Raw genomic sequence first — 27,309 nt, 5'->3', positions numbered from 1 at the left:
CCCATGTCAGGACCCATCACTGCCTCCTATGTTGGACCAAGAGGCCTTCTATTGTTTTTTTGAAAATGGAAGCCCACTCTTTTGTAAGGTCTTTAATCTCCCTGATTGTTTGTTCTTAGGATCAAATACTTAAAAGGAACCCAAACAGCTGCCTAATCCAATCTCTTCCCACAGGGCACAATCACCTGCATGCATCGGCCCACCACACACCAGACCATGGGTAGGCAAACTAAGGTCTGGGGGCTGGATCCAGTCCAATCACCTTCTAAATCAGGCCCAAAGACGGTCCAGGAATCAGCGTGTTTTTACATGAGTAGAATGTGTCCTTTTATTTAAATGCATCTCTGGGTTATTTGTGGGGCATAGGAATTCATTCTTCTTCTTTTCTTCAAATATAATCCGGCCCCTCACAAGGTCTGAAGGACAGTGGACCAGCTCCCTGCTGAAAAAGTTTGCTGACCCCCGCACCAGACCAATTCCTGGCCATGGTGTGCCACAATTAGGAGGCAGATGTGTACACTACATAGCAACACCCTCCAAGCAAAAAATTCCCAGGTGACTCAAGAAAGTGAGCCAAGCCACATATTACAGACAAAGGCAGAAGAGGGAACAAAGGCAAAGAAAAGCTAAGTGAATTTCCCAAAATCAAATGCACACCGGAGCAGTGTTATTTAGCCAACAAAAAGTAATTGCTTCACACCACCGCCCCCCTGGCTAACGCACTCTTTCCCCCTAGTTGTTGGGGCGGCCAGGTAGGTCACTTGCTGATCTGTTTGCTTTGTCTGCCGTATGTATGACATTTGTCATCCAGCAGTAAGAAGAATGGTTTCGTCATCATACTGCTCAGGTTTCAAGGTGTAAGCAGGCAGCCTTGGGCTCCAGGGGGAATATCTCACCCTCTTAGGTCACCATATGTGTGATGCCCTTTACCTCTTGCTGGGACACCAGAGATCACGACCTTGGAGAAAAAAGTAGGAATGGGACTCAGGGGTGAAGGGGTTGGGGGCAGGAAATGCAGAGTGAGAGGAGAAACTTATGCAGCTCTGCTCCGCTTGAAGCAGAACCGTTCAGGAGCAAACAGCCCTACACTGCTGTAGAGAAGCCACTGGACAAAATCTTGTGAGGCCATCTATGTGCTGATGGGAGACAGACAGGCAGTGTCACTTATGCAAATCCACTCTGCTCTGATTCTTAATTAAAAGCCAATAAAAGTGACAAGGTAAACATTGTCCCTCCCCTTCCCCCTCCCCACCCCGCATACATTCCTCTGCCACCCCCTCAAGGAGATCGCAGGCAGGCAGCCAAATGAGTGCCCAATTATCGACTCTCAGGCGCATGGGGATCACATAAAGCAAAGATACCTGTTCCAAGCAGGATGCCTAAGCCAAGTTCTGATGCTAATCCCCCTTGGCAGCAGATTCACAAAGGAAAACAAAACCAAATGGCTTCAGGGACAGTAGCTGAAAGTGCTTGGGAGGAGGGAATATGTGTCAAAATCAAAGGGGATGGGCATGAGCAAATGGGCCACAGCTTGGTTCAAACCCCCACCCAACACAGAGCTGGCCCAAGACAATCTAGCAGCTGAAGCGAACTACAAGATGATGCCCCCCAACCTCCACCAGGGAAGAAGGGGTGAGTGAAGATCTACATCAGGAACAAGGGGGAAATAAAGATCTACATCGGGAACAGGGGTAGGAATAGAACAGCAGCACTTCCTCTTCACCAAGAGGCCACTACAGTGGTACCTTGGTTGGCAACCGCTTTGGATTACAACTGCTTTGGATTACAACCACATCAAACCCAGAAGTGTGTGTCCCTTTTTTTGGATTACAACCCATTTTTTTGGATTACAACCAATTTTGGGGGGAGGCCCCATTGGCAAAGGTGCACCTTGGGTTACAACATGTTTTGGTTTACAACCGGACCTCTGGAGCGGATTATGGTTGTAAACCAAGGTACCACTGTATAGAGAAGTCCTGACAGAAGACTTGCAAGGTGTAACAAAACTTGGGTGTGCCAAGCCCATTTTCTCCTCTTTGTCCTTAGCATGAAGACAACCATGCTAAGGACCAATCATGTCCCTACCACTTTCCATTCTGGGTTTGTTCCCATCAGTTACATCTAGCACCACTACCTGTGTGCCAGCATGCTGGGTGCACATCACCTCAATGAAAGTTTTGCTGCATTTGTTCCTCCATAATGCAGTCTTAGATAATGCTGTCTGCAATTAGCGCATGCAAGAGAAGCATTGCAGTTGCTAAGCTGACAAATCCAAACTCCTTGCAAGAGCTCATATCTCCTGCAGGGAAATTTACACACCTTGTCAAAACAACCTTTTCACATTTCTTGGGACTTGTACAAACAGGCATAATATCAGTCATGGTGGGAATTATTTGGGTCCCTCCAGACATCATTTTTATTATGCATTCGTGATTCATGCTCGTGATGGCATCAGGGCAGTTACACATGATCCTGCTTTCTATATTGTTTGACCTGCAAAAGTTTCCAGGTGGACAAACTGCTTTGTTTCCAATCAGTATATGTTCCATAAGTTCCTGCTGAAAGCTTTTATCTGCATTTATTCCATAAACGTTCTGGTTTATTATCATTTTATCTCACTTTTGCTGCACTACAGTACAAGACTGCACTCATCCCCCTCGGCAGAAGGATATAATGTGATAACATTGGGGAAGCATTGCAGAACAACTCACAAAATGGAATGCCCAATATGAACCCACCACTAATTAACTATTAATGGGGTAATGACATGTTGCAAAATACACCCACCAAAAAACAACAACCACCAACACCAGTCTGGAGATGCACTCGCATTCTCTCCTCCCTTGTATCAAGCTCAGGGAAAGCCAATTCTGCCAGCTTCCAGCAGAAATTGACTGTGCACAGTCCCTACTGGTTTGTATCTATTCTGTCACAGATCATCTTGTCATCTCTTCCCACAGCAGTTTTTAACTTCTCTCTCTCTAAGATTAAAAAACAACAACAAATAAGCTAATGAATAAATATTCAGTTGAACAAGGGTATGCCTTGCACTGGGCCATCTCTGGGCTTGATGGGGCCTTCAGCAAAGTGCTCACCACTGGAAACCCCTAAACGCTTACACACATACACAAAAAGAACAAATACTCCAAGGCGTGTCTGAGAGAGCCACCATTTTAATTTCCTACAATGCCAAAAAAGCAATGCTATGTTGGTTGGATTGTGGGGAATTTTAAGAGTGGCTCCCCTAACCCCAGCCTTCCAGGATTTATTGTAGCACAAGGAGGGGGGAATTAAGGTGTCAGGAGTGGGTCCTGTTCAGATGCTCAGACTCTGTCAGCTCTGTGCTGACAACAGCCCTGATGCTGCACGTTTAAAAGAATGAAGAGGTGGACAGTCTGCCCGATGTACATGAGGAAGAACAATGACAGTCTGTCATTTGCAGTGAAAAGGCAGGGAGGAACTGCCAGGGGGTGGGGGGGACGTGGAATATGTGGTTTTCCAGGTACATTTGTATGTGCCCTTAAAAACAAGAGCCACTTCACGCAACGCCCTCAGAAGCCATGCATCTTCCAATGCAAGTGCATTTGACACTGAGCTGCAGCCAGCAGAGAGTTCCTGCAATCCATATCAAATCTGTGTTTTTAAATGCTACAGATAATGTCGGGGAGGGGGGAGAGAACCCACTTGAATCTACTGTGACAGGGTACAGTCATACACACCTCCGTAAAAGTGCTCTGCTTATCTCTGGTCAGCGGAGGACACGCTGATGCCGGGATGCGCTCATTTCACCAGGGACGTTGCTGATGTAGCAAAACCCAATTCCTCCTGAGTTATGTGAAATCACACAGGCACTATGAACAGTCAAACGGAGAAAGGAGGGAGGAGGGAATGGCACAGACTGGCACAGTCAAGGGTACTCCACCATCATCACCACTCCTGTCTCAGAGAGGCTGGCATGATGGCTGCATCTTGGAATAAATACCCACATTGCTTGCTTTGCTGTGAGTTGCAGAAGCACTTCTATGCATGAAAATCAGGACAGTGGAAATTATCCCAAAACATTTTGAGCAACAGATACCCTAAATTGGGAGCAACCTCTGCAGCCAAAGAGCTTTTATTCTGGTGAGATCATCTAAGATACCTTCTACAACAGACCACACCCTCTGGGTGTTGGTGGGCTACAGCTCCCAGCACCCCTGATTGTCAGCCATGCTGGCTGGGGCTGACAGGAGCTGGAATCTCAATAACATCTGGAGTGCACCAGGTTGGGGAAGACTGATCAAAAGTGACAGAAAGAGCATTTAAGCAAGTTACTGCCCATTAAGATAAGCTTGTAAAGGGTGAGCTCACATCACATCTGTACAGATCACAATAAACTTTTAAATGCACTCTTCAGCTGAAATACCTTAAGTTTTCACTTTTTGACACACACTTGGCGTCCTTGCAGACTTGTTGCTATTTGGGGGTGGGATTCAATCAAATACTGGCAAATTCAGGATGCATAATCTCAGTTTATTTGGCACTCCTGCACAACAAATCCCACCCTCCCAAATCAGATTTTTGGTAATAAGGAAAGTGATGGGAAAATGCGCTGGAAACCATGGGTCAAGGCTTGTTTTGATGCCACATCATTTAACCTCCCCACAATGATGTCAGGATGAATGCTAATTAAATAGCCAGCGTCATCTAGCCTGCAAACAAATCAGGCTGAATGCTCAATAAACAGGTCATCCGGAAGCAACCTTTGAAATACAATCCAAATGAAAGCATATATTAAAATATGTGACCTATTTTTCTTCTCTTTCTTTTTGCTACAAGGCAAAAGGTCACTGGGGTTAGTGAAACAAGGAAAGGGATTTGTAGGTCAAGTTCCATCTCCTTATCATCTTACACTCTGGATTTTCCCTACACATTCATTTGGTCAATTTCTGTGCCAGTTATTTGCAGCCTGGGAAGCTGTGAGTAATAAATGCACTTCCCAGCACATGTGAATGCAGTACACATAAACATAAAAGCAACAACAGCAGCAAGACCTGTGCTCATAGCCAGTGCATACCTGTGAAACTGAAGGAGTCACCTAAGCTTGCAATCCCATGCACCACTGGGCCAGAAATATACCCACTGTGTGCCCTGTTGTGCAGCATCACAAACAATAGCTTCAGAAGGGGAATCTGAAGCAGAGGAGTGAAGGGGTGCTTAATGCTTTCCCCATCCACAACTTCACTCCATATCATCCTCTTCCCAAAAGCTGTCCCTCTCACTCACCCACCCTGGTTCCAAATACTGTATAAGGACACCCAACCCTGCCCACAGCCAAGGCATGCCTGTGAGATGGGAAGGCATTTAGGTAGAGAAACCATGGGTGATGACAGGGTTAAGCACCCACCACAGTATAGCTTTCCCCCTCCAAATGCTTCTTTTCCATTTTAAAAAGGCTTGTGTTAAACATTTTTGGATGCAAGATTGTGGCCTGTAGGCTTTTCTCCCCGTACAGATATAGAAGGCAAAAGGCTGGATAATATGTTACCAACAATTGCACAGTCTAACTACTGTTTCTTTGTTTAGTGAGCTGCCCTTATTGCCTAAAGAGTGGGATATAAATCATATGAATGAATGAATGAATGAATGAATGAATGAATGAATGAAAACCTAGCTAGCTTCTTCTTCTAGGGAACAATAACTGCAGAAGCAGGCAATTTTGAACTGACTACTGTTTTTCTACCACAACTACAGCCAGCAGCTTTCCAGGTCTGCAATACTCTTACAGTGGTGTCTCTGGAACACCACAGGGGGAAAGCGACTCGAGAGGAAGATGTAGTGGAAGGGAAAAGGATAAAGCACCCCCTCCTACCTTGTTACTTTTCCATTCCAAATCCCAAACTGAAGCTGGTTTCTACACACAAGTTGGTTCTTAAATCAGTTCTTACTTGATTCACATTTGTGGCCACCTTCAGCCATGTGAAAGCAAGTCCAAGACTGGCCACAATGCTCATTCACATCACAACTGCCCCTCCTCTCTTCCTTCTCCCACGTGCTCAACATCCAGGCTTTATTAACACAGAAGCTCCCGGGGGTCTACTGCAGCTTCACATTGGAAAAAACACTCAGGACGACTTCCTCTGGTAGCCCCTGCCCTGCAGATACAAGGAGCCAAAATTGCCTCCCTTGCTCCCAGTTTTGGCTCAGGCCTGCTCTAAGGAATGTGATGCTTCTGTGCCACTCAGGGTGAGAGTTTGGATGGGATGAAGAGTTGGAGGCGGGTGAAAGATCTTAAATTGCTCAAAAGCCACTGAGTGAGTCTGTTGACACAGAGTGGGGCCCTCTTTGTGTGAGAGAGACAGAGGGGGAGTGAGTGGGCTCCCATAAGTGAAAAATAGGGTGGGGATTCTTGCTAAGACCAATGGTTGTTTAATCTGTTTGAATGTCTTGTGTTTGTTTTTTACCTAGGTATTTGGTTAAACTGGAATGCTTACAATTTTTGTCATAGTTTTTCACATCTACCTCATGGCGGAACGGCAAATCTGTTGTTTATCTGACCTGTTTATATTATTTTGTAATCTGTGAATACTATTGTTTTTTCTCTGTTTATTTTTATTACATTGTTTCCCCACTCCGGGATTGAAAAAAAATTCAATGAAGAGCAGGTTATAAATACTGTCAACAAATGATAAAAGAAATCAATTATGCAAGCCAAATCCCTTGAGTTAAGCCAGGGGGAGCCTGAGGCATCAGAGACCTGCAGTCCGCCACCAAGAATTTAGTGGACATTCACTGTTGCCCCCAAACAGGGGTATGGGAGGGGAAACCTGGTGGCTGCCAGCTATCATTAGACAACAACCAGCCCTGGCCAGCATGGCCAATGGTCAGGGCTGATGGGGGCTGCAGTTCAGCAGTATCTGGAAGGTCACAGGTTCCCCACCCTTGCCCCAGAATAATGGTATGAAAACAACTCCTGAGCCCCCTGCAACGCAAGTGTCACTGCACAGCACAGCACCCCCTTCAGGGCCTCAGAAGCACAGCAAGCACAAAGGGCTCTGGGGTGGAGAGAGAAGGCATGAGCTAAATGCCCTGGCCCCTCACTGCTGTCTGCTAGCAAGCCTGTGTGGTCCGGTCCCACTGCACTGGAACCAATTTGGCCTTTGCTATACACCCTACAGCTAAGCAATTTGCTCAAAGCACTTCTTGCACCAAATACAACAGCTGCCTTCTCTCTCTCCCCTCCCCAATCCACCCCCCATCTCCGGAGGCATTGCTTTGGCTGCAGCAGAAGCCCAGGAAAGCTACTGCAGCGTGGTGGTGAGGATGGCAGAAGCTTCTCAGCAGCAGCAGCAATACAACTTGGCCCCTAAACTCCCTGCTAAGCAAGCAGAGAGGGGAGAGCTAATCATCATGACAAAAGAGGCAGCGCAGGGAAGCTGGGCTGCAAAGTGCCCGTGGTGCAAGGCAACAGCTTCACTCAGTCGGAACAAGCCACTTTGCTAAAGGACCCTGCAAGGGCAAAGGGAAGAAGAAAAGCCCGTTGCCTCCTTCTCCTCTTCCCGCTGCTGCTGCTGGGGACTCTTGCCACACAGCACTGCTCTGTGAAGGAAACTGCAGCTACCACTGGGTCTCAGACAACTGGGATTGAAAAGGGGGGGTGCTCTCTCTTTAGCATTCTGCCCTCCTAGTTCCTCCCACCTCCAGCTCTGATGGTGCACCTCAATTTGGGCTGGATAACCCGAGCTTTTAGAGCTCTTTACAGGCCATTCAGACCAGTATCCTGTTTCCACCGGTGTGCAGATATGGCTGCTTATACCAGCATGAAGATTAAACTCTCCATTTTCCCTTTCCCACTCCAACCTACACTGCTCACTCTAATTGTGGGTCCCACGTGCTCTTTCCCTTCTCCCAGCATCTTATGGCACTATCCTAACATCTGCTTTCTCCTATTGAAGTCAATGGGGCTTACTCCCAGTTGAGGGTTTTGATTGCATTTGGTGCTATAATTGCTGATCCCTAGAATACACAGTTGATAGCTATGATGCAGGAGGGATAGCTTTCCCCTGGCTCATTTTAAAATACCACAAGCAGGAGGGATTAAAAGTTATATGGTACATCATCAGAGATGGCATGGGCACTAGCCAATAGGTATTTATGACACTCATTCCACCATTTTCTCTGCACAGCATTCATCAATACAACAGGAACATTAGCTAAGAAACAAAATACTGTTGTCTTGGTTGTTGGAAAAGTGTGATTCTTCAGCAACAAATGTGATAGCTGTAAGAAATATACTGTGATCCCTCAGAATAAATGAGAAATGCCTGCATGTTTATCACAGTCAATTGCCTTTTGCAAGCACGGTTTTGTGTATTGTGTGATTCTACAACTGCACTGCATTGTAAGTAAGGAATCCGGTATTCCACATTAAATTTTGTCTCTTACAAAACTCAGGTTTCATTACAAATAAAGTTTCTGGGCCTTAGGACTGCAATGATAGACTTGAAAGTACATTGGCAAAATGTCAGGAAGCTGAGAGCCAGTGCTGCTGCAACTATGGTTTCCACAATACTGGCTACTGATACTTCAGCTGAGGTTGACTGCATGCTTAGTCCACACAGCAAACTCCTCTCTCCTGCTTTAGCCCTGGTTAAGGAACTGGCCATCACTGACATTAACCCTCTCTTTTTAATGAGAACTTGAAACCAGAGTCTGAATCTGATTAACAAAATTGTTTAAAAGGGAAGCATAGTGGCCTTAACCCTGGTTACCATGGGAGTGGGGAGAACTGACATATTCTGTAACTGTGGTTATGACAAAAGAATGTAATTTGTTTCTGGGGAGGGGACCTGCTGGGGAGGAACACATAACCACACAGCTTTCTCTTGGTCTCTTAACTGTGAGCAGAAGCTAGCAAGATATCTGCAGATCCTGAGAGAGGACTAAGCAGGATTTTAAATCATTGAAGGCGAAGGCTTTGTGTGTGTTTTCCCCTTTTTATGAGCACAAATTATGCAAAATAAGCAAATACATGCACATCTGCTCAATTTATTCAATTCACAGAATTCAGATCTTCACAGGCCAGAATATGGGTTTCACTGATGCAGAACTTTCATCTTATTTTAGTTTACTGCAAAGTATGGACAGCCCTAGTAACAGATTCATGATGCCATGTTCCCCTGTTGTGTTTCACATCTACAGTCTTGGCAAAGCTTCCTCCCCCACCCTCCACCCACAAGAATATCCCTAATCCCTCCTGGCTCCTGCACACTCAGCATGGGGGCCTTGAAACATTGGGGTGCGGGAGAGACATAGGGGTCACCAGTGCTGGGAAGGTATCTTCCTCTAGCCTCAATACCAGGAACTGCAGTCATTTGGGGCAACACACAGAACATGCTTCAGACAGCTGCAAAGGCAAGCCAATTCCACTTCAAAAGCAGAAGATGTTCAGGGCCCAAAACATCCTTAAGGCTCATCCAAATGCACGCCCAAACTTCACCAGAAACCCTTCCCAGGAGAGCTTCTGCAGAAGATGCCAGGCCACCGACTCCCTTCCCCCTCAGATCAAAGACAGCAGAATGGGTTGCAAATCTGCTCCATGAGGAGCTTGTGAGCTGGAGGGTCCTAAAAGGTGCTGCTGGTCACCCATGCTGCTTTCCCATTGCCCTGGTGATGACATGACTGAGAAACCGGAAAGAACATTTTAAAAAATCAAGGGAGGGGGACAAGGAAGGAAAAGAGGCTGGGAGAAAAAAATAGTTTAGAAGAACTTGGTCTTATTTTACTTTATTATTGCATTCCACAGAGCTTGCGGAAGGGGGAGGCATTCCAAAGGAATTCTCTCCCCCCCCCCCCGCCCCCTTCAATTCATCCTCCTGCTGAGATGGATGTGAAAACCTTACCCATCATTTCCCCAGGACAGACACACTTCTGACATTCCATCAATGACTGTTCTCCAGACAGACAGATCCTTTACTTGTACCATGGTCACCATGCTCTCCTTCAAGATATATGGTGAGATTTTACAAAGAGAAAAGAAAAGCCTGGCTTCTTACAGATGCAGAAACCAGCATCTGTCTCTGGGATACCCAAGTAACAAGTGGTATGTTGCTGTGATGTGTCACCCCCTGCTGGCTTAGGGAAGACACAAGACACTTGGCCAGGCAGGTCCGAAGCAGGATCACTGCAGGGCCCTATATATGCCTACATTTGATTTGAGTGTGGTCTTTAGTGTGCAGTTTGATACTGGAATACAGCCACCTGGAACCTGCTTTGCAATCCTGCCTGCCTCACCCCACCTGTTATATATATCTGGGTAGCTTTCACTGTTGTTTCACCAGCAGCAGCCCTTTTGTTCAGAACCTTCCCAACAATGCAGCAGCAGCAAACTGATGGCAGCTCCCGACAGCATCATCTCTCCTGGTCCCCTGGTGGTGACATTCCCAAAGGGAGCCAGGAAAGAAAGAGCCACAGAAGCAATAGGATAAGCGAGGTGTGTGGATAGGGTGAGACAGGCCCTTGGAGCAGCCGGCAGAAGCATCTCTCTGACTGTATAACCAATGTGCAAATCAGGCAGGAGGAGATTGGTCAGTAGCCCCCCACCCCCAGCACCTATGTGCAGCGCTTAGACTGTGTGCGCTCTGCACCTGGCTCCTTCTGAGCAGTGGAATCGCTGAATTCAGGAGCAAGTTGCCTCCCCCCCCCCCCTTCTGCTGTAGGAACCTGTGTGAATTTGTCAGGCGCCAAAGAGAGGTGCATTATGTGGGTGAGCTGGTGGGTGTGCAGAGATCCAAGTGCATGGTAGAGAGTGCGTGTGTGCTAAAGGGTACATAAGCCTTAAGTGGCTTGAGACGTGTGTGTGCAGTGCTCCATGTTACAGCGACTATGTCCCGCTCAGCAGCTGATGAGCACGAGGGCGCTTCTGCAGTCTGCGAGCCAGCGAACATGTCACGGTTGTGTGCGTGTGCATGCATCCAAGGGAGAGTTGGACAGACCACGCTCGGGCAGCGGTTGCAGGGGACTTGGTGGCCCCGAGGCAAGCACGCCTGGTGGACAGACGACTAAGCCTGTGCAGAAGAGGGGGGGCGGTGAACTGAACAATCAAGGCGCGAGCCAGTTTTATGCAGCACGCACGGGGAAAGGACTGGGGAAACTCGATTGGGGAGGGGGGATCCGATGTGTCTTCATGATCGCGCTGCTGCGGGTGGCGTGGCGGGCTCTTCTCGCCAGTTAACTCGGAACTCCCTCACACTACGCAGCTTTTTCGAGGTGACGCCGCCATCTCTCCCCCCACCCCCCGCCAATGCAGCCCCGCTTACCTCCCGGTGCAGGCAGAATCGCAGGGGCAGGAAGCACGAGAAGAAGTATTTTCCCCAGCGGATCAGGGAAGCGAAGCACCAGCTCAGGCGCGTCATCGTTGCTGCTGCTGCTGCCGGGCGAGGGATCCCGCTTCGCCCCGAAGTGGGAATCCCCGTTCACACTCCAGCCCCCACCCGGAGGCGACCGAGGAGCGGGATGGGGAGTGAGGGGGGTGTCCTTCCCAGCCGGAGGAAAATGGAGAGGGGAGAGAGGGACGCGGGCAGGCGGGCGACAGCCGAGGTTGGTGCAGGCGCGTCGCGTCCCCCTTGCTTCGTCGATCGCAGCCTCTGCAGAGCCCTGCGCGCCGCGGCGCCGGCGGCGGGAGGCAAAAAGAGGGGCGAGGACCCTGCGGGGCGGCAGTGCCGGCCGGATAGATTCCCCTCGCAGCACTGACCCGCCGCACGCGGCTTCCCGACCTGCTGAGCGCTGGCGGCGGCGGCGGCGGCGGCGGCGACACCGCCCCCCTCCTCCTCTCCCTCCTCCTTCTCACCTCCCGCCCCCCCGCGCCCGCCAGCTCGCGCGCCTCTCCGGCAGCGGCAAACGGTAGCGCGGACTCTCCAGCCCCGCAGTGCGCGTAGGGGCGCAGGGCGACGCGGCGCTGCCTCGACCAGCTCCCTCCAAGCCGCCGGGGAGCGCTCCGAGTTCGGGCCGCGCGCTGCTGGGGGGTGGCGACGGGGGGAGGGCGGAGACGCACGTGCCGCAGCCGCGACCCGAACCTGCCCTCACGCCCAAGCGGACCGCGAAGGACAGCGCTGCCCTGGCCTGCTTCGAGGGCTGGCCAGCGGTCCCTCCCCCTCCTCGCGGCGTTAACCCTAATCGATCCTGCGAGTCGCTCAGCCTTCACCTCTTGCTCCCAATCGATAATCGACGCCTTCCCCTTCGACGTGGGAGCCTCAACGACAGAGGGTTTTTTAAGGGAGGGGAACACCAGCCCTGGGTCTCGCTCCCATCCCCAAATGTTCTGCTCGTGGATGATTAAAGCGCAGCGTCTTCCCTCTCTTCTCCCCCCCCCCCTCCGCGCGCATCAAACAATCTCCATCGATGGCTGATCGACACCTCCCGCCCCCTTAGTAATGTGCCCCTCTTCGATGGGTACGTGAGTTCCTTCTCCTGACCTCCCCAGTTCGTTGCCACAATCCAGTCTCTAGGTTTGCCATGCTTAATTAACCAGTTAGCAACACATCACTCTGAAGAGCTGCGTAAATGGCACTCGTGATCCTGTATCAATTAGAAGTAAGTGGGTTCTGTGCCTACACATAGATGCACGCGTTTAGCCTTGATATCTGAGGAGCGTGGTTGAGGGGCGCTGGGAAAGGGAGGGGGAACGGCTTGTCAGTTCAACCCGTCGAGTCCTGGCTTTGAGAGCCATCAGAGTTGTAGGCGTGCGCTTGAAGAGGCAAGGACGCAGGAGCAGGTGGAACTCTACAAAGTCAAGGCTGTAAGGCTTTTAAAAAAACGAAGTAAAATGCGGGACATCTCATTAGAGAAATTTGGAGGAGAGGGCCGATAAGAGTGGCTGCCTTCCTAAAGCTGCACACTTACGCCAAGGCAGCAGGCTCAAGGCAGTGTGCAAATGCACACATACAACCAGGGTACATCAAAGCAGGCTGCATCAACACAAAGCATGCTCTGTGACAACAGTGCTATAGAAGGGTATAGCAGAACAGGAATGCAGGGACTCTACACCCAACATTGTTCCTTCTCCTGGGTCCCACCCAGATGGGCAGGGCAAGGGATCCACAAAAGTTGAGAGTCAGCAGCACACACTGGACAGCACAAGTCAAGTCCACATTGGATATCTGAAAATGGCTTAAAGCCTCAAACTACACAAGGATGTTGCAGGTTAAACACTGGTCATCACAAGGAGATTTCAAGCAACTTGTTGCTAATGCAGGCACAGATGCAGCCTGCTCCTTATTGGCTACATCCAGTTCTTTTTTCAAGAACCACGCCGCCTCATTCTGAACCAATAATGTATCTGAATTTTCAATGAACCACCAAACGGGCTGTATAAGCTTTCAGCCCAGCATTCCTCATACACTCACGCTCTAACCAAGGATGAGAAACAATGCTGGCTTTTGGGCACATGTTGATTTGCTGCTGGCTGGAAGCTTATCTGAATCCAACTGGCTCCCTTCTCCCAGTTTGGAAGCATCCCAAAAAGGAGGCCCCTGCTAATCTCGGTTGGTTCTGAGACACGTCTGGGCAGCAGAAAAGCCATGCAGACAAGAAATAGATGGTGAGGGGAAGAGTTGGGGAAAAGAGAGACAAGGCTACAGAAGTAAGGCACAGACTTGGTAGTGCAGGTAAGTGATGAGAGACTGTGATTGGATTCAGTGATCATACATGGGTCCCCTTTTTGACAGTACTGTGTATTACTTCACTTACATCAAAATGTGGCAAGTCAGTCCTGTTGCATTTGGGAGCCCCTCCTGCTCTTTCTGCCAAGTGAGGCCCTGGACTTCTGCCCCAAAGTCCTGCCCTGGCAGCATCACAGGGCACAGACTCAATTAAGAGGACCTGATGTCATCAAATACTTGCTGTGATGGTGTTTGGCACAAAAACCAGGGCACCTCAGCAGGAATAGGACATGCATCAGTTAGGATGTACCGTTCCAGAAAAAAAGAGCTATTTTGCACCATGATGGACAAGGTCAGTGATAGCCGGTGACAAGGTTCCTTCAGTAGATGCTAATTTAAGTCTTCACTGCCAACAAAGGAAAATATGGTATGGTTTTGACCAAAGACACAGAAGTAAAACAACAACAACCTCAGTTAAATGTAGGCCAAGTCCCAACTGTGTCCCCTCAACAAGAAAAGGGGACTTGTGTTCTGTCAATGTCTTTGCCGAGACCAAAACTACCAGATTCAGTAGATTTGCCTCTTGATCCTAACCCACATTCCAAACAGGCCTCCAGTTGGAAGCCATATAACCTATCAAGACTAAAGTTCTGTCAGCAGGATTCCCAAAAGTCAAGTTGCTTTTAAGAGTCACCCAGTCATCCTTTAAAATTAAACTAATGTTGGAAGTCCCTGTTGGATGCCATGAAAATGTTGGCTGATGAAACATAGGAAGCTTCCTTATATGGTTTCAAACAATTGGTCCATCTGCACTGTCTGGCAATGGCCCTCTCAAGTTTTATGCAGGAATCTTTCCCAACCTATTCAAAAATGCCAGGTATCAAACCTGGGATGCTGTACATGCAAAGCAGATGCTCTACCAGGGCCGCAATACCTCAAGGACCGCCTCTTTCCATATGAACCTACCTGGACCCTGAGATCATCTTCTGAGGCCCTTCTTCATGTGTCTCCTTGAGAGGTCTGGAGGGTGGCAGCATGAGAACGGGCCTTCTCTGCAGTGGCTCCCTGTCTGTGGAATGCTCTCCCCAGGGAAGTTCGCCTGGTGCCTTCATTATACCTTTAGGTGCCAGGCAAAAACATTCCTTTTTAGCCAGGCCTTTGGTTGATTTAATTGACATCCTATACCCTTTTAAAATGTGGGGGGGGAGGGTTACTGGGTTGTTGCTTTTATTTTGATTATGTATTTTGTGGTTTTATACTTTGATTTTATTCTGTGAACCACCCTGAGACCTCCAGGTATAAGGCAGTATATAAATTTATTATTATTATTATTATTATTATTATTATTATTATTATTATTATTATTATTATTTTCACTGTAATGATCTCTAGGTCCCAGGCAGCATGCTGCAATACTGGCTTATAAACCTCACCAGAACCTAATGCTTATTAACAGCAGTGCAAGGTGAACTGTTGGTTCACAGCAGCAAGTTAACCTTGCAGCAAAACACAGGACTGACAGACTCTGCTGGTTATAGGGAAAGAGAACTGTGAGGAATTCACTGGTGTACAGTCCTTGGAAGCACCAATCTCCTACCAGTCACAGAAGAATGGATGGGACAACAGGTGAAAATAGGACCCACCAAGCTTTGCTAACTAGACTGTTCCAGAGGAGAGTCAACAAGTGTTAATGCCAACTTGTCTAAGAAGAGTCTACACCAGTGCCCCATCTAGTCCAGCATCCTGTTCTCACAATGGCCAACCACATGCCTATGGAAAACCTGCAAGCAAGGAACCTGTTTATTAGGTTCAAAACAAACAAACTTAGTTGAATGGACTACTAGTTTTATTCACCATGGCCTCGTATTTTTTGTTTTAGCCCAAATGTGGGCAAAGATTAGATGACATTTTGGAATTTTGTTCCTGTTTTTCTCTTGTCTCAGGAATCTCCATGTTGGATGACCACCAAAAGCTGCATCTGAGTTTGTATATAAATCTGCATTCCCCAGTAGTCTTTTTTTTTCCCCTGGCCTAGCTTGTCTCATGCAAATTGCCCATTTCCTGTCTGGTCACGTCCCTTGTTGTACAAAGGCCTGCTTGGTTTACTGTTTCTTCCTGGCCAAAGAAAACAATAGTCTAATTACTGGACTGTTTCTTCTCACTAAATAGTTCATAGCTTTCCCCATATGTGAGCCCTGGCAGACCTACTCTGCTGATGTTATGTACTCCATTGCCTTAGGTCATTCTGTGATACCTACCTAAATGTGAAAAGTAAGATCTGTCTCTAAGAAATTAAAAACACAATCTTATAAGGGCTACTCAGAATTAACCCCCATTGAGTTCAAATGGGCTTATTCCCAGGTAAGTGATGATAGGATTGCAGTCTAAGTTTGAAAATTACTTGATCCTGGCAATCTCAGTTAAGAAAGATTAGGATTGGCTGGTTCAATTGTGATGTCACTTAGTCTCTGCAAGGAGTTGTTTAAAATAGGAATCATTTCCAAAAGAGTAGTTGTGTTAATCTGTTGCAGCAAAAACTACTGAGAGTCTCATGGCCCCTTAAAGCAGTAGAACCTGTGGTCTTCCAAGGACTTCCGGTTGGCGCCAGTGTTTAATGGCGGTCCTAGCCTCGAGCTCCGAGGGAGGACTGCTCCGCAAGTTCGGGTCTGACCCGCTACGGCGTGCGGGGGACCCTTAAAATTGCAGGCGCTGAAGCCTGTAAGCAAGGAGACTCGGCGGGCACCTTTTGCGCCCCCCGGTATTGTGAAAGAGCCTTTTTAAAGGCTACGGAACGGCATCGGGAGTGAGCGCGGTGCTGAGAGTCGTCACCCAGCCTGCGGAGTGAAGCCGCGTCGCCATTAAACAGAGAGCGCTGATTCCTTCCTGAAAGTCGGAACAGGACTACAAACCCGTGAGTAAGATCGACAGACTGAACGGGACATTTAATTTAAAATTTGGCTGAAAACGGGAAAGGCATAAAGTAAGGAAGTCTGCCTCCCCGGACTGCATGTAAATAAAGCAACGAGAGGACAAAGCTGCACTTAAATGAAAGTTAACTAGTAAGCTGCTTAAAACCGGACATTGGACTTAAATCGTCCCCCCCAGTAAGCAGGAGAAGGGGGGGAGGAAAATTGGAAATTTACAACCTGCGTGAAAGAGTGAAGGAAAGAGAGCTTCCACCGTTAAAACCCTGAGTCGGGCTGCCGGAGAAAACACCGGGCAGCTGAGCTGTCAATTTGATTTGGATACAAAGTTAAGATCTTGACTGGGATAAAGTTACAGGACTTTAATGGAGATATTTTGTGACCATTTAAGCTGAAACTGTAAAAGTGCTTTGACTGTGGACTTTTGGACTTTGCTGTTTGGATTCTTTGTTTACTATTTCATGTGCCTATGGCTTTTTAAATTGGATACAATTAAATGCTCCCTCTAGAGGACTTAAAGAAAATTTGCTACTGTGAGAGGGAAAGAGTGGAGTTTTCCACTGCTAAATCTTTCCTGTGAGAATTGACCTTGAGGACATGAGTAGCCAACCAGATGAGATAACAACTAGATCCAAGACAAAACAAACCCAGCAACCTCAAAAGAAAAGGGGTTCGATGCAAGGCATAATACCAGCTGGTCAGGAAAAAGCACCAACTGCATCTATGGAGTCAATGACACAGGCATTGCTTAAAATAAATCAGTCTTTGGAAGCACTGACAAAGCAATCGGCGGAGAATACAAAAAAACTGAATGACCTGACAACAAGACTAGACTTGAACACGGCAAGTGTAGCATCTAATACAGACTCTATAAACAAACTTATTCAAGAAAATACTGAAACAAGAAAACTGGCCCAAAGTGCAAAAGATACAGCAGAAGAAACTAAGAGGGAGCTTGCACCAATTACCAAAAAGGTGGATGAACACGGCGCAACCTTGTCTTTGTGGGAACTTCAGAGAAAGGAGAAGAATCTTAAATTACGATCAGTTCCAGAGGGAGAAAAAGACAGTCTTATAGAATTCCTCACAGAAAATATCTTTGAATTTTGGCAGGACGAATTTCAGGAGGAAGATTTTGAAATAACAACGGCCTTCCGGTTGGGAAGAAGGCAAGGCAAGAAGCCCAGGGACTGCTTGATTACACTGAGATCTAAAGAAGAGAGAGATAAAATACTAAATCTACATTATCAAAAAGCTCTTGTAATCCAGAATTGTCAAGTCCAGATCTTTAAAGACATCCCTAAATATATTCTGGAGCTGAGGGCCTTCTACAAAGATCTTGTCTATCTTCTGAAGAAGAACAACATACCTTTCAGGTGGGAGTTCCCACAAGGGCTTTCTTTTAACTACACAGGAAAGAAAGTCAAAATAAAAACAGTTCAAGATAAAGAATTTTTTTTGGAAAAAAACTTGGAAGATCTACAGAAAGGAACAGTAGATACAATAGCAGAGGAAGAACCAACTGATATAGCAAATCTTTCATTTGGACTTTTACCACCATCGGAGGAGGAACAGAAACTTGGAGCAGTTGGAGGAGTAGGTACATAGTATCAAAATGTCTCTGCAACTTCTTAGCTGGAATTGTAATGGACTTAATCTCCCCAGGAAGAGACGCCAAGTCTTTCACATTTTAAAAAGAGAGCAATTGGACTTAATTTGTTTGCAAGAAACTCATGTGACTAGGACACATAGAAAACTACTGATAAACAAAAGGCTTGGACAAGAATTTATCTCATCAGACAAAGTTAAAAAAAGAGGTGTTGTGATTTATGCAAAGGAAAAATTGGCCCCTAAAATGATCTTTAAAGATGAACAAGGAAGATACCTGGCGATAGAAATACAACTTCAAGGAGAAAAAATTATAATATTAGGAATATATGCACCAAATGAGGGGAAGGCGGAATTCTTTAGGAAGTTGCATGAGACTTTAATGGACTATCTGGACTTTAAAATCATAATGATGGGAGACATGAATGGTGTTGTCTCCACTAATATGGACAAGGCGCAGAGACAGATAATCTCCAACGATGGAAGACTTCCAAAGACTTTTTTTGAAATGACTGAAACACTGGACTTGATTGATATTTGGAGAGTAAGGAACCCTCTAGAGAGGGAGGGAACTTTCTTCTCTGAAGCAAAAATGACCTGGACACGGATTGACCAAATTTGGGTAACTAGTTCTATGGCACCGAAGATAAAAAAAGCAGAAATCTGCCCAAAAACTTGCTCTGACCATAATGCAGTGAAGATAGAGATGAAACTAACAACAACTGGAACCTTCAGATGGAGGATGAATGACGCCCTATTTAGAGATGAAGAGATTTACAAAAAGGCCCAAAAAGCAGTGAAAGATTACTTTGAGATAAATTTGAGAACTGATGTGGAAAAAAGAACAATTTGGGACGCAAGTAAGGCCGTGATGCGAGGTTTCCTAATACAACAAAATTCCATAAAGAAGAAAAAACAGAATGAGAGAAAAGAAAAACTTTTGAAGAAAATAAAAGAAGCTGAGAAGAAACTGAGGTCTAAACCAAAGTCTCATGAGATTTTGAGAGAAATAAAGTATTATCAGACACAATATATGGAACTGACGAACCAAGAGATAGAATGGAAGATAAAGCAAATGAGACAAAGAACATTTGAATCAGCAGACAAATGTGGGAAACTTTTGTCATGGCAACTGAAAAAGAGACAAAAATTGAACACTGTGACAAGTTTGGAAATGGAAGGAAAAATTATCCACAAACCAAATGAGATAAATAATTGCTTCCAAAGCTTTTTCAGGAAATTATATGCACAGGGGCCGGCAAATAAGCAGGAAACAGAAGAATTTATTAAAACGCACGGATTACCAAAGATCTCAGAACAAAGTAAAAGGATTTTGAATGAAAAAATAACAGGACAAGAAATAGAGGACGCCATTCAGAAGATGAAACTGGGAAAATCTCCAGGCCCAGATGGATTGACTGCTAGATATTACAAGGCACTGAAGGAATGGATAATACAACCACTGAAGGAAGTCTGTAATGAAGTTTTGGAAGGGAAAAAGGCACCTGAATCGTGGAAAGAAGCTTTTATTTCACTTATACCGAAAACAGAGACTGAAAAGAACCAGGTTAAAAACTACCGCCCTATATCATTACTCAATGTGGATTACAAAATTTTTGCAGACATTTTAGCAAAGAGATTAAAGAGGGTTTTGGTACAGGAGATTCATAAGGACCAAACAGGCTTTCTACCAGGGAGATATATGTCAGACAATGTAAGAAACATCATAGACATTATAGAGTTGTTGGAAGTAAAGATTAACAGGAAAGCAGTTATAATTTTTGTGGATGCGGAGAAAGCCTTTGACAACATTTCTTGGACCTTTATGAAGAAGAATCTCCAAGGGATGGGGGTAGGCCAAAGTTTTGAAAACGGTATAGGTGCTATATACTCTAAGCAAAAAGCAAAGTTGATTGTCAACAATGTGGTAACGGAAGAGATTTCTATAGAAAAAGGTACACGACAGGGATGCCCACTATCACCCTTACTTTTTATAACAGTCCTGGAGGTTTTGCTGAATATGATTAGAGGGGACCAATTGATTAAAGGTATCCAGCTCGGAGCAAAAGACTATAAATTAAGGGCATTCGCAGATGATCTGGTATTGACTTTGCAAGAGCCAGAGACTAGTACCAAAAGAGTTTTAGAACTAATTGAGAAATTTGGTCAAGTAGCAGGATTTAAATTGAACATGCAAAAAACTAAGGTGTTGGAGAAAAATCTAACAATGGCAGAAAAAGAGAAGTTTCAGAATGAAACAGGTTTAACAATAACAAAAAAGGTGAAATATCTGGGGGTAAACTTGACTTCTAAAAATTTAAATTTATTCAAAGACAATTATGAAAAATGTTGGTCAGAGGTGAAGAAAGATCTAGAAATATGGTCAAGGCTGAGACTTTCCTTGTTAGGCCGAATTGCTGTCATCAAGATGAATGTATTGCCTAGAATGTTGTTTTTGTTCCAGACACTCCAGATCTTGGACAAGATGGACTGTTTCAAGAGGTGGCAAAAAGATATATCAAAATTTGTCTGGCAGGGCAAAAAGCCCAGAATAAAATTTAAGATTTTAACTGATGCAAAAGACAGAGGGGGTTTTGCCCTGCCGGACCTGAGACTTTATTATGAATCGGCAGCTTTTTGCTGGCTGAAACAATGGCTACTTCTTGAGAATACAGACATTTTGGATCTGGAAGGTCATGATAATAGATTTGGTTGGCATGCATATATATGGTATGACAAGGTAAAATTGCATAAAGGCTTTAAAAACCATATTGTGAGGAAAGCGCTGTATAATGTCTGGATAAGATACAAAGATTTGTTGGAAAGTAAAACCCCCAGGTGGTTATCACCAATGGAGGCCAAAGAGATAAAAAAACTAAATATGGAGTCCAAATGGCCAAAATATTGTGAAATTATAGAACAAGATGGTGAAAGAGTTAAATTGCAGAGTTTTGATAAATTAAAGTCTAAGGTACGAGACTGGTTGCATTACCGTCAGATAAATGAGGTATTTAAACAGGACAGGAAAATAGGTTTCCAGATGGAGAGGTCGAAATTAGAAACAGAATTGTTAGAACCCAATACAAAGAACTTGTCAAGAATGTACAATCTGCTGCTGAAGTGGAATACACAAGATGAAGTAGTAAAATCAGCCATGATTAAATGGGCACAAGACATAGGTCATGACATAATGTTTGATGACTGGGAACAGTTATGGAATACAGGTATTAAGTTTACAGCTTGTAATGCACTAAGAGAGAATATAATGAAAATGATCTATAGGTGGTACATGACCCCAGTCAAACTTGCAAAAATCTATCATCTGCCCAGTAATAAATGTTGGAAATGTAATGAGACTGAAGGTACCTTCTATCACCTTTGGTGGACCTGCCCGAAGGTAAAGGCCTACTGGGAAATGATCTACAATGAAATTAAAAAGGTCCTTAAATGGACATTTTTGAAAAAGCCAGAGGCCTTTCTTTTGGGTATGGTAGGCCAATTGGTGCCAAGGAAGGACAAAAATTTTTTTATGTATGCTACCACAGCGGCGAGAATTCTTCTGGCAAAGTATTGGAAGACGCAGCAGCTACCTACTCTGGAAGAATGGCAAGCGAAGGTGACAGAGTATATGAGTATGGCAGAGATGACCGGCAGAATCCGCGACCAGGGGAGAGAGACGGTGGAAGAGGACTGGAAGAAATTTAAAAAATATCTTAAAGACTGTTGCAAAATTGATGACGGCTGAGATGTTATGGTTATAAGAAATAGAGAACTGCAGCTGTAAATCTTAATTCTAGAAAAAATGTATAAGGAATATGAGTGAACAAACTGAAACGAAGGGTTGCTGAGAAAGGGTTAACATAAGGATGCAGAAAAAGGGAGGTATGGGGAAGTCCGGGAAAGAAGGTTTATGAAAATAAGTTTAAGAAATTATACATGTTTAATTGTTTGTTTGTCTTGTGATGATTTGGTTTTGTTATTTGTTTTATTATATGTTTGGAAAATTAATAAAAATTATTTAAAAAAAAAAAAAAAAAAAAAAAGAACCTGTGGTCTTCCAGATGCTGGACTCCAACTCCCACCTGCCCTATAAGCTGCTCTTGCCAATTTGGAGGAAGAGCAGGGGTAAAAGCATTCAGTTATGAGTGGGAAGGATCGCATCCCAGCAACCTAGCAGAGAATGGGGTGCATTTCTTGCCTGAAACTATTTTCCTAGCCGCTCTGGGCCAGGGTGTAGAAACACAATTTTTGCACTCCTCTGGGCCTGCGCCTTTGCCAGGAGCCAACCTACCCAACCCCTAAGTATGTCCCTGCCTGTTCTGAACCATGGAGTACATGGCGGCAAGTCCCACTGGAGTGCACAATCCCACAGCAGTGGCTAGCACACATTCCAGCAGCCTAACAACTCCAAAGCCCAATCTGGCCAGGTTCCTACCTTTGCAGCCAATCTGGGGGTCAGGGCACCTGGAGGTCAGCCCCACACAAGCATAGCCCCAAAAAGCTCCCTGGGCCATCCAAGCCATGTCCAATCAATGTTGGAAGCTAAGCAGACACAGCAGCTCAGCTCTGCTTCCCTGTGACCCTCACCTGTTCTGAGTCTACTCCAGCTGAGGAATCACCAGAGCTAGTGAGCCCCACCTGGGCAGCTAATGAGCTGGGCTGTGGGCCCTCACCTGCCTCAGCCTCCTACAGCATACCTCCTGCTGCTCCTTACACCTCAGAGCCTGCCATGTTTGGGAAGACAGGAGCCCCTCTGGCTCTGGTGATGGGTCCTGCTGCTCTGGTTCCTGTACACTGACCTCCATCTACTCATTATCCTCCATCACCCCATGAGTACTTTCTACACCAATCTCTCCTTCTCCATCCCCAGCCTGCCCCGGTGTGCCCCAGTCATGGCTAAACCCCTCACCAGGATCCTCTTCCTCCTCCCTGCCATCCTGCCAGTTCATGACACTGGCCAATCAGAATGCAGTTAGGCTAAGGGCAGCAGGTTACCCCTCCCGCTCCTGCTTAAAGGTAGGCTTGCAACTGCCCATTGCATTTTGCACTTTCAGATGCTTAGCATTTGTATAGCACTTTAGAGAGTTCAATCTATTTTGTGTGCATTATCTCAGTCATTGCCTTACAACAGCTTTGCAAGATAGGTCAGCAATATTATTGCCATCTCCCACCTTGAGGCTGCTGGGTGAGTGGGCTGAAGGAATATTGGCCGCTTTGGGCAGGTTCAACATAGAGATGAGGAGCAGACTAGGGGATTTACATCTAGTCTACTGTCCTCTCCTCACAGTGGCCAACTAGACGCCTATGGGAAGCCTGCAACCAAGACTGAAGCACAACAGCAGTCTCCCCACTTGTGCTCCCCAGCAACTAGTATTCAGATGCATACTGCTTCTGACATGACCATCATGGCTAGTAACTATTGATAGCCTTAATAATCCACTGATAGCCTTAATAATTTACTAGTTCACTGTTCAGCCTCTTAGCCACTGTGTTCCACCAGATGTATTCAGCACAGCATAACAACAAAGGATAGGGCAGCTCTCATAAAGGAGCTCCTGGGCTAGGCCAGCCTCAAGTCTCATTCTCTCTTGTCAATAGCCTATTTCTTGCAGATGAACAGAGACAGGGGTCCACGTTTAGCTAATTCATTTGTATGGCCCGTATAAAACTCACACACTGCTCGCATCCCTTAAGCAATTCAGTGCTAGGTGTTAAGCTGAGCTGTTGCGATCAGCTCTACTGATTACATTGCCAGGGAATGCAAGCACAGCACAAAAACCCGCAGGCCACCTACTGGCACAGAGAGGAGCTTTGGCGCTGCACTGCTACTGGGTCTGACCTGGATCTTTCCCTCCAAGCCAAAGTGTGCAGAATACTAAGCTTCTGTCTACAGACACCCATGACCTCTGCCTGCAGCAGCAGGCACTGACCTACTCAGGTTTTTTATCCGGGTGGAATGGCATCTTATAGGAAGCAGCATAGGCCTGTTCCCCAAAATAGCAACTCAGTATCCAGTTCCTCCCTTCCCTCTTTAACATATAGTAAAGCTATACCCACATCCTGCCTCATTACTATGTGCATTTTCCCTACCCTACATACTACAGAGCACAATGGATAAGTGTAGGTGGTGCAGCATTGGCATAACAAGTCGCTCTGATTCTTGCAACCATGTTCTGAACTAACACTGGTTTCTGAACAATCTTCAAATGCAGCTCTGTATATAATGCATTGCAGTAGTCTAACCCAGAGGTTATTAGAGCATAGATAACTGAGGCCAGGTCAGGATATAATCAGGTATTCCTGTCTGTATTAGTTTCTTCTCACTACCATCTGCTAGATCACCTGGTCATAGTCTTCCCTGCTGTGGTGAGATGCATTGCATTTCAATTCAAATTATATAAATGATTTGCAAAATGGCATCTATATGTATAAATTAGCACCTGCAGATTTATGCAGAACTATGTCCTCTTTTGTCTTCTTTCTGTTTCTTTTTATGTGATTCATTTCCTCCTTTGGGGCAATGTGTTATTTGCTATTCCACAGCCACCTGAAGTCCAATTGCACAATACGCCTTGCAACTACCACAATGCCTGAGTCCTAGGCTATGCTTCATGTTGGATTCAGCATTTGCTCCTCTTCCGAGTGATGTATCTTGAACAGCTGCTCAAGTCAAAGCTCTAGTGGCACCAACTAGAAACATTCAAGATGTTTCCAGTAAAGAAACTGGTCATTGGCTGCTGCCTAGAACACTTCAGCTTAGCATTGTGGTGAACTCCCAAGATGCAGCAGCCTAAGAAGCTGAAGTGGAGCCACAATGCTCTCAAATGCCTCTTGTCACTCAGAGCAGGGTATCCTTATGATGGCCAATGGTGTCCAGAGGGCCCAGATTATGTTGAGACTGCCACGAATCCGGATGCTAGCCCATCCCTGCATCTTCTGAATGACCCTGCTACCAAAGACCTCATCACCATCACTCTCCTCACAGATGTTAAGTTGCCAAACCCCTCGCAGAGTGAATGAATGGTGAATAAAATCTGCCTGGGAACCAAACAAGAGGGAGGGAGGAAGATAAACTATAGACAACCTGGTTTGAAACATGCCAGATGGCAGTCCAGCTTGACCTCAATGCCAGGCAATGGACAACTTCACTTTCTGCATTCATTTCAATGCAACAACATACACAGGTGACAAGCTTGCCTCTTATTTCCTTCAGAGAAGTGCCAGTTCTCCCTGACTATTTATTGCGCCAATGCCTTTCCAGAACTATTAAACCAAGCGGGTTAGGAGGAGGTCCTGTTCCTCTCCCATCTGCTGCAGCCTGGTGCATTGGAACTAGGAACGCAGAAGCTGACATTGCTCTTGACAGAGTTGTGGCCTAGGCCTGGCCTCGCCTCAGGAACACTTGGCTAATTACTCTGCCAGGCACTTTAATCAGGGAATTGCCAGCAAGGCCTCACACAGCCCTTGTTCAAGAACCCCTCCCCCTCTTCTTCCAGCACTGGCCCATTTGCTTTATTGTCTCCAGAGAGCACAGGCCCAACTAATTTAATTTTGCGCTCTGACCAAGGACGCACAGCCGTCCTCTGCCTTCAACTGGGAACAGGGAGGAGGGGAGCAGCTCCTTTAAGCTTTCCCCCATGCCCTGTGCATACGCATGAGGGCAACCATAGGCCGAGATCTCCCCTGCACCCACCAATAAGGGGGCTTAACACAGCTGCCAGGCCATTAAACCATCTTATTTAAAGATGTGTCCTGTTTCTGATGAGGAGAGAAGGAAGCAAGTCTGCAGTGCCCAGTGCCCATTGGGACTGGTAGGGTGGAAGACAGGGAGCCTGACAGTAGGGGGCAACAGAGCCAATGACAGGCAGAGCAAACTGATTCTAGTTTTGTCTCCTCTGTCTTCTCTACTGAGTTATATAAGGGCAGCACGGAGACTAAGGGTGAGGAAGCTGACAGGCAGGACTGCTTACTGGACTGGCTGTGAGGAAGAAAGCAGACGGGGGGGGGGTCTGGCTGAGATTGAGACTGATGGGTCATTGAGATCGAAGCAGCCTCCACTGGTAAGAGAAGCAAGGCCAGCTGCAGGACCAGTCCAATATGTTCTGCTGTCTGAGGAGGAACAGCTAATGGCACCCCTCTCCCCTACTCAAGGCCATTAAGGTTGGCTGCATTCTTCTGACACAGGTGACCATAAATCCCACAAGTGCCTCAGCAAATACAACAGTGAAATTAAATTGCTATCAATTTGCTGCCCTTTCACAAGACCCCAGACTCAACTGCTTGAGGCAGCCACCTCGCTGTGCTCTGGCCAGAGCCAGATTTTAGAGGGCCCTGGGCAATGTGCCCTTTGGCAAGCCCTCTGTTGGTAGGCTGTGGCAGGCTTACCAGAATCAGTCAGCTGCCTCTGTAACATTGCCAAGCAGCTTGGCCCAAACGCCATTTTAATTTCTCGCAGTGTCCTGGAGCTACACTACACTATGACAGAGACAGTCTGGGGAATTTAAGTTGTGCCTGTATACACCTGGCTGGGCCTACGTGGTGAGCCTGGTTGGGTGTTTAGGGTTTTTAATAAGAGGTCTCAGAGCAGGCACCAGTGGTGGGTCCCTTTTGTGGCCCTGGCAGCTACTAAAGGATGCCAGGTGCTGACCCTGACCCTGGCAAAGAGAGGCAGGGCCAAATTAGAAGTAGCCATGCAGCTTGAAGACAGCCTTCCATGTTCATGAGCCAAGTTGCCATGCATGGACCATTTTCACAGACCATATCCGGTTTGCAAATCAGTGGTTCCTCCTCGCTGCCCTAAGGGGAGCTACTGCTAACCATGGTTGACAATACTAAGCTAGAAAGACAAATAATCTGATTTGGTAGAAGAGAGTGTTTTATGTTTCTAGCTTAGTCTCTGAAAAAAATGCATTGCCTGATATCCAGTGGCACTCACACAAATCCACACATGTGCACACATTTGTCTACCCTGAGGGAATTCTTGGAGGACCACCCCCAAGTGCCCCTGCCATTAGAGGTGGTGACTGAGAGAGAAGGTTGTCCTTGTTGCTGCAACTACAGATTTCTTTTCAGCACCAGGCAAATATTTCTCCCTCTCCAGGCCTTTTAAACTCTGATGGCAATGGTTTTATGCTTCAAAC

The 27,309-nt window shown here is 46.3% G+C and overlaps 1 protein-coding gene across 19 annotated transcripts in view; it reads right to left on the bottom strand.

Moving 5' to 3' along the window:
* Positions 1-27,309, bottom strand: part of TNS1 (tensin 1) — a 331,981-nt gene that overhangs the window by 280,476 nt on the left and 24,196 nt on the right. For 2 of the 19 annotated variants that reach the window (XM_083488008.1, XM_083488026.1), the window contains exon 1: positions 11,298-11,408. The exons of the other annotated variants lie outside the window; for them this stretch is intronic. In XM_083488008.1, the coding sequence (XP_083344134.1) occupies positions 11,298-11,393 (96 nt within the window). In that variant the 5' untranslated portion in view covers positions 11,394-11,408. Of the gene's footprint in view, positions 1-11,297; positions 11,409-27,309 lie in introns of those variants that run through there. 19 annotated transcript variants of the gene reach the window in all.

The sequence above is a fragment of the Podarcis liolepis genome (assembly GCF_965112155.1).
Source record: "Podarcis liolepis genome assembly, chromosome: 1".
NCBI lineage: Eukaryota > Metazoa > Chordata > Lepidosauria > Squamata > Lacertidae > Podarcis > Podarcis liolepis.
The sequence above is the reverse complement of the archived record's forward strand: the minus strand, read 5'-3'. Positions and strand labels throughout refer to the sequence as shown.